General features: G+C 35.8%; 1 protein-coding gene across 5 annotated transcripts in view; it reads right to left on the bottom strand.

The window, feature by feature from the left end:
- Nucleotides 1–14337, bottom strand: part of CNTN3 (contactin 3) — a 324643-nt gene that overhangs the window by 203727 nt on the left and 106579 nt on the right. For all 5 annotated transcript variants that reach the window (XM_070576766.1, XM_070576770.1, XM_070576768.1 and 2 more), the window contains one exon: nucleotides 2371–2546. In XM_070576766.1, the coding sequence (XP_070432867.1) occupies nucleotides 2371–2546 (176 nt within the window). The remainder of the gene's footprint in view (nucleotides 1–2370; nucleotides 2547–14337) is intronic.

Raw genomic sequence — 14337 nt, 5'->3', positions numbered from 1 at the left:
TGAGAAACAGGGAACTAGATGGGAATTGCACATTCTACTATAGATCAGGGAAGAGAACAGTGATCTGCGCGCGTGGACAAGGAGGCAGAGCCATGGCGGTCCATCGACACCATCTGTTGGCAAAGGCTGAGTTTGGACAAAATTTGCTTTAGAACTTTTTGAAAATACTGAAACATAAAAATGGAAACACCAAATGGAGATAGTGGAGGAATGCCTGCCTCTAGATCTAAAACAACATTTCAGAAAATTGACTGTATCTTCAAAACAATACAAACAAATAGATGTGGCTTCAATAAATCAGGAACAGAAATTCATAAGAAATAACAGCCTGAGAGAAAAGCATTTCAAGAAATGGGCCAAAAAAAAATCCAAATTATAGACTATCAGTTCCTTTTTAAAATATAAATAAATCAAACATGAAGCTACAAGATATATAAGAAGGAAAATTTTGTGAACTGTGTACAAAATGCCTATGTATGATAGAAGAATTTTTCAACTTCTAAGCCAAGTAAGTTAAAAGATCTAAACCTAGCCATATGCTGGAAATATACATGTTTTCAACTAAAAGGAGGAAGAAAAAATAATCCCATATTCAGCCAACTCAAAGAAGTAATAAAAAAAAAAGGAGGTCGTGGTGAGCTCCCAAGAAACAGAAATTAGTCTGATCCCAAATTTCTGTTAACACTAATTCCAGAAGACAAACGGAGCAACATACTTGAAATTCTTTGATAAACAGTTCTGGGATCCAACATTTGCACAAACCAAAAGGTATCTTCACATTTAAGGCAAAATAATGACAATGTTTAAAATGCAAGAGGACGAAACATAGCTATATTTTTAAATGTAACTTATTAAATGTTACAAATATTTAAAAATTGAGAAATTAAAAAAAGAAAGAATGTAAGAATGGGAAGAAGTCTTGTGGCTGACATTACAGCCAGGTAAAACAAGGATACAGCATTGATTTTGGCAAAATTCTGATTAAAAACAATATGCACATATAAAATTATTCATGAGGAGATTATATAAATACATATTTACTATATATATACACACACATGCATATATACATAGTACCTAATAAATATACATGTACACATAATATATATAGTAAAATGACATAGTAACAATTTTAATCAATAACTGTGGAAATCATCAAGACTGCAAAGTATACAGTAAGGGGAAAAAGGAACTAAACTTCTGTTTAAAATAGAGAGATTCAAAAAATAATTTAGATTAAAAATTCTGGCTACTAGAGAAATAAACCTTTAGTAAACTTAAAGGTTACCACTTGTATAATATAAACATGACAGACTGCTTTCAAAATACCCAGGAAAGATAAAAGTTAAAAAAACAAAACACTGTCCACAGAGCAGGAAAAAGAGAAAATAAAAGAAAGAGCAAGTATGAAAAACAAAACACACAGAATACAATAGCAGGAGCGAAACCAACCATCGTCATTACAAAAACGGAAAGCAATAGAATAAGCTATGCGTTAAATGACACATCATCAATTTATTAATGGCTTATGGCGGTGGGGGGAGAATACCAGCACATTATAAGAACACAGGCTTTCAAATTTCAGAATTATTGAGGTGTAAAGAACTAAAAGAAATCCTAGAACCAAGGCAATCCTGCTATACATTATATACAAAATATACAACCAAAACCAAGGAAGAGAGACTAGTGAGAAGAAATAAAAAGCAGAAGATAGTCAAAAGAGATACTGGGAAGATAAAAACTAAATTGGGTCCCTGGTCCCAATTCTCAACTCCCTGGAGAAAGAATGTGATTTTCAAAGGTTGGGCCATGTGCGCACCCAGGTCCAATTAACATGGCACAAACTCGGCTGCCAAAGCCAGGCCTCAATAGGGGCTGTGCTGGAGGTCACTGTCAGCTGGGCAAAACCGCAAAGGAGGTCAACAACATGTCACATTCTTTTCTTTCGTCTCACTGTCTTTGTGCCTTAATATTTTCAGATTAGTTGAATATAATTCTGTAATTTAAATGTTCTTCCAGAGCCATGATTACATCTGACAATTCTTTCATTCTTTTCGTTCTAGCTCAGTACAAAGCATCTGCTCAATAACACATATCCTTAACTGGATTCTTTTTCCTCCTAAACAGAACCCTTACAAAATAGTAAAACAAAATATACACACACACACACACACACATACACAAACATACATACTTTAAACTCTGATTTGTACGGAGAATAGAGATCCAAAAACTCATATTGTGTTGTTTTCTCAACCTATTTATTGAATTAATAAAATCCATGTAGTTTCTGAAATCCAAAATGAGCAAACAAATTCAGCTACATATTCTTAAATGTTGGACTTGCTAGATGTGTGAATGTAAACTTACAGGCAAACTGGAGTTTGGCTTCTCTGCTGACAATTGTTCCAAGCGAATTTGTTGCAAAACATTGGTAACTTCCTGTGTCCCAATTTCTGTTGGGGTTAAGTACCACGAGATTTCCTCCATTCAATTTATAACGATATTCCATACTCAGATTAATGTCACTTCCATTCAGCTGCCATCTGTAAAACAAACGTCAAGATTTTTTCCCCTCTTAGTATATATTTTTTAAAAGTCTACATTATAAAATCTACTTTAAACGTCATCTCTCTTATAATGAAAGGCACTGAATACATTACACAATTGTTACATAACTGAAGATTAAATATGCCTCAGTCATTTATCAGAAATAAAAGGTAAAGTAGAGTAGAAAGTACAACAGAGTAGCATCTAGAAGTTAAAGATTTTTCAAGACTTTCTGAAGAGGTGAGAATAATTTAGTTTGTTCACTAGGGGAAAGATTAGGCTACGTCTATATAGGCAAAGATGAAGTAGAAAGTTGAGATAATTATCTCATACTCTTCAGGCCAACCTCATGCTGCCCATGAAGGAGGAAAAGAGCACATTTCTTTGATTTATCCAGACTGACTGAGCACATTTAGCAAATTAATTGGGTAAGTGCTCAACTATCCATTTCAATTTGTCTGGGTAAATACCTGTCCCCGAGGCCCTCTCCACTCTCCTAAGCCATCACAGTGCTATTTACTAAATGGTACACTGTGGTAAGAGACCCTAAATGTCACCTAGGGGCTCTGAAACAGTAAAGGCTCTAACCCAAGAGCCATAATTATCAATGAGAAGCCAAAAGAAAAAAAGAAAAAAAGCTAGTTTTTAAAGAAGCTTTCAACAGAAAAAAAACAAGTTTTTAAACAGTAAGTATACTTGACACATCAAAATAGATTTCAACTTTAAAACCTCATTCATATCCCACAATTTCAAGACTACATTCATTGTATAACTTGCACCATCCACCTCCTAGAAGCCTTAATTCTTATAATAAAATTGCACTGCTATCAGTTCTATAAGTTTTAGCGTACTATAACAATCATCTCGATTGCTCTTTATAATAATTTTGAGAAAATGTGTAATATGATGCCTGTTTTACAGATGAGGATTTCAACAAAACAGCTGAGTGAACTGTCAACTGTCCCCAAACTCTTAACTGGCTGGTTCAGGAGTAGGACCCATTTGAATTCTAGCCCAGAGTTCTTCAATCATGTTATGGGCCATCTAAAAATTGTATTAATATATAAAATATTTAACCTGGACATATTATACACATATTATATACTGTGAAAGCATATAAAGAGATAAAATGTGAACATTATCACAATTGAAAGTACATAAAATTTAATGAAATATTATGCTGTGAAAATGGATGAACTTTTATAAACATGGAAAAGTTTCACCAACAATGGTGTAAAATGAATTTTAAAATGCAGCTTGATACCATTTTCATAAAATCTTAAAAACACATAATGTAATATTAGGAATTAATATATTTTAAAATGTATAAAATTATAAATCTCAACTCTAACGTATTTTAGAGCTCTCATGAAGAGAAAGTGGGATGTATTTTGGGTACAAGCACTAGGAAATTTAGTTTTGGTTTTATTTCTTAAACTGAGTAATGGTTATATGGATGTTGATCAATATATCTGATTGCATGTCTATATCATTTTCTATATCTGAAATATAATGCATAATAAAATTTTAATAATAGAGGTATAGGAAATGGGTAAGTTTATAAATTTGGTCCCTACTGCTCAAAGTAATATTTTATCACTTGCTCATTTTTTAAATCAAGACTTTCTTGATTTTTCTTTCTTTATTCTCACAAAAGTCTCCCAAGTTTAAAGCAGTATTTCTCCTGAGAGACCAAAATGAAATTAAGAGGAAAAACTGGAGACCCCAACTTTTCTCTTTGGAACTTAAAAAGAACAAAATTAGAAAGAAATAGAAAAAGCTGTCATCTCTTTCTCCTTTGTGGCAGATTTCTGCCAGTGGTTTTTGTTTTGCTTTGTTTGTAGATTAACTCTCCTATGATCTTTCCCAGAGTAAGTCCATATTTACATGTACATTTCGAGTCTCTTTCTTCTATTTTCACTTTAATTCTGCCTTTAGAGTTTTCCATTCGAACCATAAACACTGATTAACTCTCCCTCATCTTATTCCTCCCCAAATCCTAGAACTACAGAAACTCAGAAAAGGAAATGAAATAAAGGAAAATTGTCCATCCATGTTCTGAATACTCTGTACTCCTGCACACAATGTGGTGTGCAGACCAGCATCATCATCATCCTCATCATCATCTGAGAGTTTGTTGGAAACACAGAACCTTGGGCTCTATCCTAGATCTACTGAATCAGAATCAGCATCTTAATGAGACCTCCAAGTGTTTAACAAAGACATTCACGTGTCAGAAGAACTGGTCTACACTATCCCCAGGAAGCAACCATGGAATGCCCATGGGGGACAGAACCAGATAAGAACTCCTCACTCTTGAGTTAGCCTATTTCATACTCAAGAACTATAATCAGAAAGCCGACCCGCCATCCTTTCGTTTCTTCTTACCTTCCTTCCTTCCTCCCTGCCACCCACCCTTGTGAAAAGACATTTACTGATGCATATATGTCAGGCGGTTTTCTAAGTTCTGAGGATGTGGTGAAGAATGCCCTGGCCTTCACAGAGCTCACAATTTCATGGAGATTTTTTTCCTGTTTCCTAGTTTCTGCCCCCACACCCTGTCTAGTCCCCAAGCCTTAGCTATTCCTATCATGTAACAGCATAATGAAAAGAAATGGGACTCAGAACCAAGTGTACCTTAGTTTACAGGTTGGATGCACCCCTCACCAGCTGTGTGACCATGGAAATTAACTCCCTGTGAGGAAACAGAAAATTTATACTGGTCTCTGCCCCCAGCTTCTGACACAGGGCTCCTGAAACCCTTGTAATTTCCTGGCTGAGAAGAGCAGGAGGAGCATCTTTGGTTCTAATATTTGGTCTTTGACACTGCTTCTGACACAGGGCTCCTGAAACCCTTGTGATTCCCTGGGTGATAGGAGCATCTTTTGTTCTAATGAGGTGACTCTGGGTGGGCTCCTAGATGGCTCCTGGATGAGGACTGGTGACAAGAAAGATCAAGCCATGATTAGGAGCTTGAGATTTTCAGCTTTCCTCCTGTTCTCTTGAGAAGGGAGAAAGGCTGGAAATGGAGTTAATGATGGATTATGCCTATGTGACGAACCCTTCATAAAACCCCAAACGACTGTGTTTGGAGAGCTTCCAGGTTGGTGAACACGTAGAGGTGCTGGGAGGGTGGCGCCTGGGACAGAGCACGGGAGCTCTGAGCCCCTTCTCACATATCTTGCCCTAGGCATCACTTCCATCTGGATGTTCATCTGTATCTTTCATCATATCCTTTTATAATAAACTAGTGATTGTAAGGAAATGTTTCCCTGAATTCTACGAGCAGCTCTAGCAAATTCATCAAACTTGATGAGAGGGTCCTGGGAGCCCCCGATTTGCAGCCAGGTTGGACAGCAGTTGTGAGTAACCTGGGTCTTACTACCAGCGGTTGGCATCTGAAGTGGTGGTGGAAGCAGTCTTACAGGACTGAGCCTTAACCTCTGGGATCTGACACTGTCTCCAGCTAAAGTGTCAGAATTGAGTCAAATTGTAGGACACCTAGCTGGTGTCACAGAGATTTTCTTGACATGGGGAAGAAAAGCCACACGTTTGGTGACTAGAAGTGAAATGTTTTGTCTGAGCAGTAAACGAGACTCACAGGGAAGAAACACACAGCAGGGACGAACTGGGCTTTTCCCTACAAACAAGATGGAAAACTAAGGTTTTTCATTTATACTCACCTAAACCTAAGTTTTTAACATGTAACATGAAGAGAAAGCCATCTTTCACATAGGGTTGTCCTATAAATTTATGTAGACAATATATGCAAAGCTTGTAGCTCAAGGTAGTCACTCAGAATGGGTGGGCACCACTGCTAATGTGGGAGGAGGCTCTGCCAAAGGCTGCAAACCTGTCTGCTCATTTTGTTTTTCTTTTATTCCATCCCCATTGAGTACATGTCGATTATATGTAACCTGATAGATTCAATGCTTTTGGTCATCTCCTCTCATGTGGAACAAACTGCCTTCTATATATGGTTTGTCTGCATTTATACCTGCCTGAGAAGTCAGCAAAAGACGGGACGAGACACATGCTGTGCTTGACCTTCATAGAATAAATCTGACAGTAAATCCTAAACGGATGGGTTGAATTTTTAAGCTGTAAACGGTCTGTTAGTTACTAAGTAACTTAATGCTTGCAGTGGGGAAAATTCCTCTAAACTCAAATTGGGAAAGATGTAGTTAATTTCACACACTTTTGAATGGAAGACTCTTATGACAAAGGGTCATTGTGTTTTGTTTATCTACAAAGTACAGTCTGTATGGGGGAAAAAAAGATTTTGGCTGTAGAGTTAAAATGTTTGCGGCCTGACTAAGCATGCTTGATGGCTTCATTTGAAAATTGTGTTTTTGTGTTTAGCCGATAAATAATAAAGGTGCAGTGGCTATGTGGAAAACTGTAAAGATATTAAAATATGGAGAAGCACTTCTTCTTTCCTATTTAATAGTGGAAAGATTTAAGAGATCATATAGTATGTGGGAAAATACTTTATTTCAGTAAGCACCTAAGATCTAAAAGTAAGCTATCATCCTAAAGTTTTGACTAAAGAACCCAAATGGAAAAGATTTGTTCTATCATGCATAAATGTTTCTTAATTCCTTTAGCTCAGTCTTACTCACACAGGCACACTCCCTAGATTATCTCACTTTGTGAAAAGGCAAAAACTACTCTTTTAAATGTTTCTGTTATACTAAAAGTGCATTTGTTTTAGCAAACTCCTCAGAGCTAAGATATACTTGAGATACCCAGGGGAATGTTAATTTTCTTTTAACAAAGCAATATATTTTTCTCCTTTCTAAGACTATTTATCATTAAATGGAACTCACCCCAGATGATATAAAATTTCTCAATGTTATTAAACATTGTTTTTCCTCTTGCTGAAAATACATGAATTCAAAAGGGTAGTCTTTATTTCCATTCTAAAATGTGTAAGCAACCTCTGGGGCCTGGGAGTCCAAACATTAATTTATCCTGAGAAAAGAGTGCACTTAAGTTCCTAATGCAAAATATTCATATTTCAGCCTGCTTTCTAAATACTCCTGATATTTTCATCTGTATAAGAAACATTCAGAAAAACGGAAGGCATACACACATACTCCTTCTTTCACAAAGTATGTATCCAATAAATCTATAAATTAGGCTAGTTTGCTTTGCAGTACATTATAATCCAACTACTCAGAGTTCATACCTCACCTGGTAGTAAAGTGCGACAGGTAAATGGCACATTCAGGACACAAATTTGGGAGGCTTTAGAGGTAGATATTGCCTTTTAGTTTTGCACATTTGCAATCCAATGTCTACTTTTATGAAGGAATTTTCAAGTTGCTGATTAACTCAAAGTCTCAGAAGGAAATTTTTTTTGAAACATGGAAATTGTTTAAAACTTGAGAAAAGTAATATTTGCATACCCAAATTCTCTTCCAAAAGGCTTAATGCAGTGATCTGGAGCAAAAGAAGACAGCCCCACAGCTCTTCAGGCTACATACACCAGCATTTCAATCATATAACATTTACATTGTGCTCCAGTAACAGACTAACCTTGTAGCTTTAGCGTGGTGGTAAATGTCACAAGATTAAGCACCTCTGCATAATCATCACGTTGTTAACACTCTTGAATGATCTCATAAGTTCACTGTCAACCTTCAGTGTTCAAAGACTCATTCTACATGAATTAAGGTTTGCTTTTCAAATCCACAAGTGAGGAACAGTTTATTATTCATGTTCCACACATCTACTGGTTCTCAGTCAATGAGCTCTCATCCTATTTATCTGCTTAGTGTGCAAATTTTATGTGAATTTGATTCTGGGCCAATAGCTGGAGGTGAATACTTGCAGTGCTGGAATGAGAAGTCCTGGGCTGCTTACTGTGCCAGTCTACCTGAGCCAGCATGCATTGGATCAATCCACTTCTTCTAAATCTCAGTTAAATCCTTTATACAACAGGACCCTGGAAGTATTGACCTCACTGGCCAAAGGCTTGACAGGTAAAGTGAGCCAGAAAACTGGGCCAAGCCCACTACAACCGAATGGTGGAGTCTATAGCAAATCCCCTGCCCCCTACCACACAAAAAATTCTAACACAACTTCTTTAAAACATTGTGCACGCCCATGGGCCAACAGTTTTGGAATCTTGATTTTAAAGCATAAGGTGTCTAACACAGGAGATATTTCAAAACTGGTAGTTATTACTTTGAAATGATGAAAACTGTAATTGTTACTTCCAGGAAAAAAAACTAAAACAACAATGGCTGAGAGTATATGAATCACTGACTTCCAATACAAAGAACAAACTACGTATAAAAGTGTGTGTGAGTATGTGTGTGTGTGCAAACACAAATCAATATAATAATGACTTAAATCAGTATAAAAAGTCTAAATTCTTAAGATTAAAAGGTGCTTTTCAGAGTGTATAAGCTCCATTGGATGACGACTATTTCAGACACAGTTGAATTCCCACCATCAGTTATAATAGGAGGTACATGGTAGGTACTCAAAGACATTTCCTTAATGGAGTAATCTAATTGTACCCTCTAACCATAACGTAGCCATAACTAGCCTCCATATAGTCATCCCTAACAGTAGTCATCCATATTATCAATAAACATCTGGAAGATGGGGAATTAATACATAATTATTTCTATTTTCTTTACTAGTTGGTATTTATTTACCATACTAGTTATTATTGGATATGGCAACCTTTTACAGAAAACCACACTAGTATGGAATAACAATAATGAATATAAACATGGATATGTATTCTTGTTAGTATAATTTAAGGCACCAAGCCCTGAATTGGGTTTTCCGCTAGAATCTGATAACAAGCTTAGGGTATGTCACCCTTTGAAACTGAACGTAACAAAACTGAAAACAAATTGAATGACTTCAGGTAGTTTCAGAATAATTCAAGGATATAATTCACCTCACAGCTGATTGTATCAAGTTATTGTCCTTCAGGATATCTACACTACCACACAAAATCTGCTTAGGACAATGGAAATATAAGGAATGTTCTGGCGAGAAAGAAAAAGAAATGTCATATGTTAGACTTCAGCAGAAAACAAAGCTAAAAGAACAAAATAATTTACTAAAATTTTTAGGGTGCTGGGGTTGGGCTTGGGAAATATGACCACACTAAACACTTGTTAAATCAACAGGCAATACTTTATTTGGGGTTTGACAGGAAAATTAGGAATTTAATCACAGAAGCAATTTGTGGTTTTAGATGCGGCTCTCAAGTTAATAAGCAAATGCATTTGTGTTCAAATGCAATGTTTGTTAATATGTTTACTGAAGTGATGAGAATAATTGCAGCCCTTGAAAGAATGAATATCTGAATTTGCATATTCAATACTTTATCCAAAAATAACTAGTTAGGCTTCAGCAATAATTGCTGAAGATATAAATGAGTTAAATTGCAATGCTATATTTTCAAAAATTGAGTTTTTAAAATGTGTTTTATGACACAGATTCCCATTTCTCATTCACTGATACATTTTAAACATATACATTAAAGAAAACAAACTGAGTAGAGTTACACTGCGATTAAAAACAATTGTTCAGTTTACATAGTTATAGCCTAGTTCAAATTGATCAGTGATTGTCTTAAAATTATTCTGAGGAGAACTGTAGATGTTTGCTATTTCTGCCTTCGCTGCAACCATTTTAGCTTTTCTGGCAGCAGCTCTCTCGTTCTCCTTTGAAAAGGCCACACCTCACATGACCCAGGCCTGGCCACTCAGAACACTCCATGTCTTGGACCCCAGAGTGTGAATGTGACCCAACTGATTTAACTTGTGTTTGATCAGCACGTGTTAGCTTTCCTCCTCAATCCTCAACCCACTGCAAAAGCATAAGAAAGAAGAACAAAAAAGATGTAAATTAGTTTTTTATACTGCCACCTTTAATATCTAAAATCTAACCTCTACATTCCTCCTGGGTATTGACTGCTGACAGTATTAGCTATGTTTTTATTCTCATGTTTTTCTGACACCATTTGGAGCGTTTGATGACACTAACAGGAAAGCTGCCCTTTTCTTCCAGTTGACACTATGGGGAGGATATAAGTAAATCTGGAATTTCAGGCAGCCATCTTTGAGACCTCAAGAGCAGTCTGTCTTAAAAAGGAGCCAAAAAGGGGGGATCAATCCAAACGTAAGAATATTCTGTGGAATAAACTATTGACCGCTTCTGATGCTGCAACCCTTCATGACATTCTTGACTTCTGAGAAGTGTTCTAATCCCAAATTCCTCTTGTTTGTTTTCCCCTCACTAAATCATTCCTTTTTTTTTCTTCATGCCACCCATGGAGCATTCACTATCTGCCAGGCATTTGGAATGTAAGGATGAAGGACACAGTGTGTTCACCTTTAAGGGAGTTACATCCTACCAAAGCAATCACATTTTATTTTGATAAGCTTGATAATAAAGGCAGGCACTGGGTGCCACGGGCAGTGCATTGGCGGAGCACGGAATCCAGTGCTGGGAGAGATGGCAGGACAGCCAAGTTTCAAACGTCCTGTAAGAGATGCAGTCTATCTCTCTTTGCCTCAGGTACTATAGATATTCTTTATTTTTTACGGTTTTCAACCATTCCAACCATATGAACATTTCATTGCTCTTAGTGGCTGATTGTGGGTATGGGGACCACAGCTCATCTTTGAAGACAGGATGCTAAAAGGAGTTGAGTTTGAGGATAAATATAGAGAACTGGGTCTAGTGATGTAGCAGAAAAGATTATATTTCCTTAGGGGCCAAGAGAATTTAGAGAAACAATAACTCTTATTTGCTTTGGGGCATAAAAGTAAAATAACTGTCACATTGGATCTTACATGGTGACAGGATATATGTAAGGGACAAATTGCATATAATCAGAATTATGCTTAAAATGTGTCATATGTTATTATATGTAATATACAGTATATTATATATAGCACATATATGCTATATTCTATACATAGAATATATATGACACATATATAAAATTTATAGCACATATATAGGACATACATTCAGCAAAATATAGTACTCTACGTCATACCATGTATAGCATTATGCAGTGTGTATGTTTGTGTGTGTGTGTGCGTGTAGAGACAACAAACAAACTTAAATTTCTCTTCCTTACAATCACTCCTTGAATAAACGGTGAGCAGAAATTAGTCTATTACTTTATTTTCCTTTCCTTTCTTATACTGAATGCATTTAGTTGACTTTCAGTAAATTAAGTATGTGTCAAATGTGACTCCATTATGAGGAACCTAACAGGGTGAAACTGTGGCCAGGGAAGACCTGCACTTTGCAATGGTATTTAGTCGTTACAATGTGTATATCCAAGATTCCTTACACTGCACTTTATTAAAACAGTTTGCTTGTTTCATAGAGCTGGAAGAGAATGACGTTCTGGTCGCTTCTTTGTGAAGAGAAAAAAATGGAAGAGAATTTACAGAAAAGAGCTGTGGATCCAAGGGTCGGTCTAGAGCAGTGTCATCCAACAGAACTTTGTGCAAGCAAAGAAATGTTCCTCTGTTCTAACCAACACAGTAGCTATTAGCTACATGTGGCTGCTGAGCACTTGAAATGGGGCTGCTTTGACTGAGGAACTGAATTTTTAATTTAAATGATTTAAATTTACAGGGCCACATTTGGCTACTGGCTACCATACTGAACAGCACAGCTCTTAAGTCTTGAGCTAGACTAAACATTGAAAATGCAAAGTCTATGTGACCCACATTTAGCTTTAAGACTTATTTTCTTTGGCTTACATTATGTTTAAAAAGAAAAGCAGAGGAGTTAACACTACAAGTAGAGAGATTCCAAAAAAGAAAATATCTGAATTTTAAACATCTCTTGAAAAGCTTTTGTAATATTACACCAAGATTCTCCAATAGTAACAAGTGGCCAGTGCTGAGAAGCAGTCATGGCCACGTGCTGGGCTTGTGGCTGAGTGGTAGATAGTTTCCAGTCATTATTCAATGTGTCTATATATTCTTAAGGCAGACTCATCTCTTTTAGTTTTGTTATTTGCCTGGTCCCTACTGGCACTGTTATATTTTACCCGAGTCTGGCCCAAACATGTGGTCCTTTTAAATGCTAAATGGCATCAGTACAAGTGACCAAAGATCCTTCTACTTGAGTTCTTTCATATTAGCAAATTGTGGGCATTTCTAACCCTATGAAAAGTCAGAGAAAATCCTTCCTATCTAAAAAAGGTATTAATACTTCCTCAGGGTAACCTCTTTCAGCATCATCAGCAATTACAATGAGACTGAATACTAATTAACCTTTAAATGCAGGCTTTGGGGCTCAGGCGGGGAGATGCAAAAGAAAGAAGAAAATTCTCAATTAAACCCTAAGACAAGTAATTTCTCTTGAGAATTTCTGAACTTTTGGATTTCTAATATGGCCAATTAAGAATTCTTTTTACCCAATGGGATAATAACACAGACAAAATCTCTCATTAGATGATTTTGCTTCAGTCTCCAAGACAGGCTCTGGGCTTTCAAAGGACATTCATTTATAAGATGCTTAAACTTTATTCTGAATTTGGGGAACATGTTTGTATTCTCTTTAACTTGTGGTTTCACATGGGCCCCTAATTTTCCTCCTTAGCTGACCATCCATCTGTCCATCCGTCCATCCATCCACCTATCTATGTACCTACCTATCTACCTTCCCTCCTACCTATCTACCTACCTTCTTATCTATTTGCTTATATTTATAAATACTTACAAAAACATATCCTTTCTCTGACTTCATGTAAAGAAATCCTCATATCCTTTCTTTATGTCCTCAATGTTATTACATATTCATACTATTTATCTGTAATTTTTAAAGGATAGTAAAAAAAAAAAAGAATAAGCAAACATATTTTCTTCTGAATCATTTAAAGAATAACATAGAATAGTACCTGGTTAACTGTTAAAGTTAAAAGCTATGGGAAAAAAAAAATCAGGCCATAAATGAAGGTGCTCTCTAAGTAGATAAAGTTATAATTAGAACCCACATTATTTTATATTCCTATTTACTCCATTGGCACAACTTATTTCTTATGCAGATAACATGAGTAACAGGGAGCTATTGCTTGTTATAGGAAAGCCTAACATTTTCACAATGAAACGAGGTTCCTTGTGCTTTTTTAAGATCTTGATTTCTAGGGACTATAAACCTTCAATTTAAGTGAAATTTTATATTGGTTCAAAGTCTTAACTTCAGACAATCTTTACAGTTATCATGAAAGTGTCTGCTTTTTTTGGCTACAAAAAAATATTTTAAAACAATACCTAGCATGCTAAATGTCTTTATTCATCAGACTTAAAACTGATAAATCAATTTAAGTCACACATCTCCTAGTCTCAGTTACAGATTTTGTTTAAATTTTAAAATATAACATCCCGGGACATATAGTAAGACATAAGAAGTACTGTGCAAATGACAGCACTTTTTCATCAACATTTCATACATGTTATCAATATGTTTAAATACAGGCTCTTTGGCATTACAATAAATACCTGGTATACAACGAAATAATTACGACAAAAGGCTATTTCTGGATTTCTAAACTCAATACTTCTTGATATTTGATGAAACTTTACAAACATAATTAATCTATTCACTTAGAAGTACACGTTAGTATGACTAAATCTTGTATCTTGACAATTTTTCAGCTGAACACATTTATCATCAAATTATTCCTAAGATAAATGCCAGGAAATACAACTTTACTGACAACAGAAAAACAGCCCACACATGAGTCATTCACATGGATTCTTTATGATATTTACAGTCATG

Source organism: Equus przewalskii, chromosome 15 (assembly GCF_037783145.1).
Source record: "Equus przewalskii isolate Varuska chromosome 15, EquPr2, whole genome shotgun sequence".
In the NCBI taxonomy this organism is placed as follows: Eukaryota; Metazoa; Chordata; class Mammalia; order Perissodactyla; family Equidae; genus Equus; species Equus przewalskii.
This window is presented reverse-complemented; position numbering and strand designations above follow the sequence as displayed.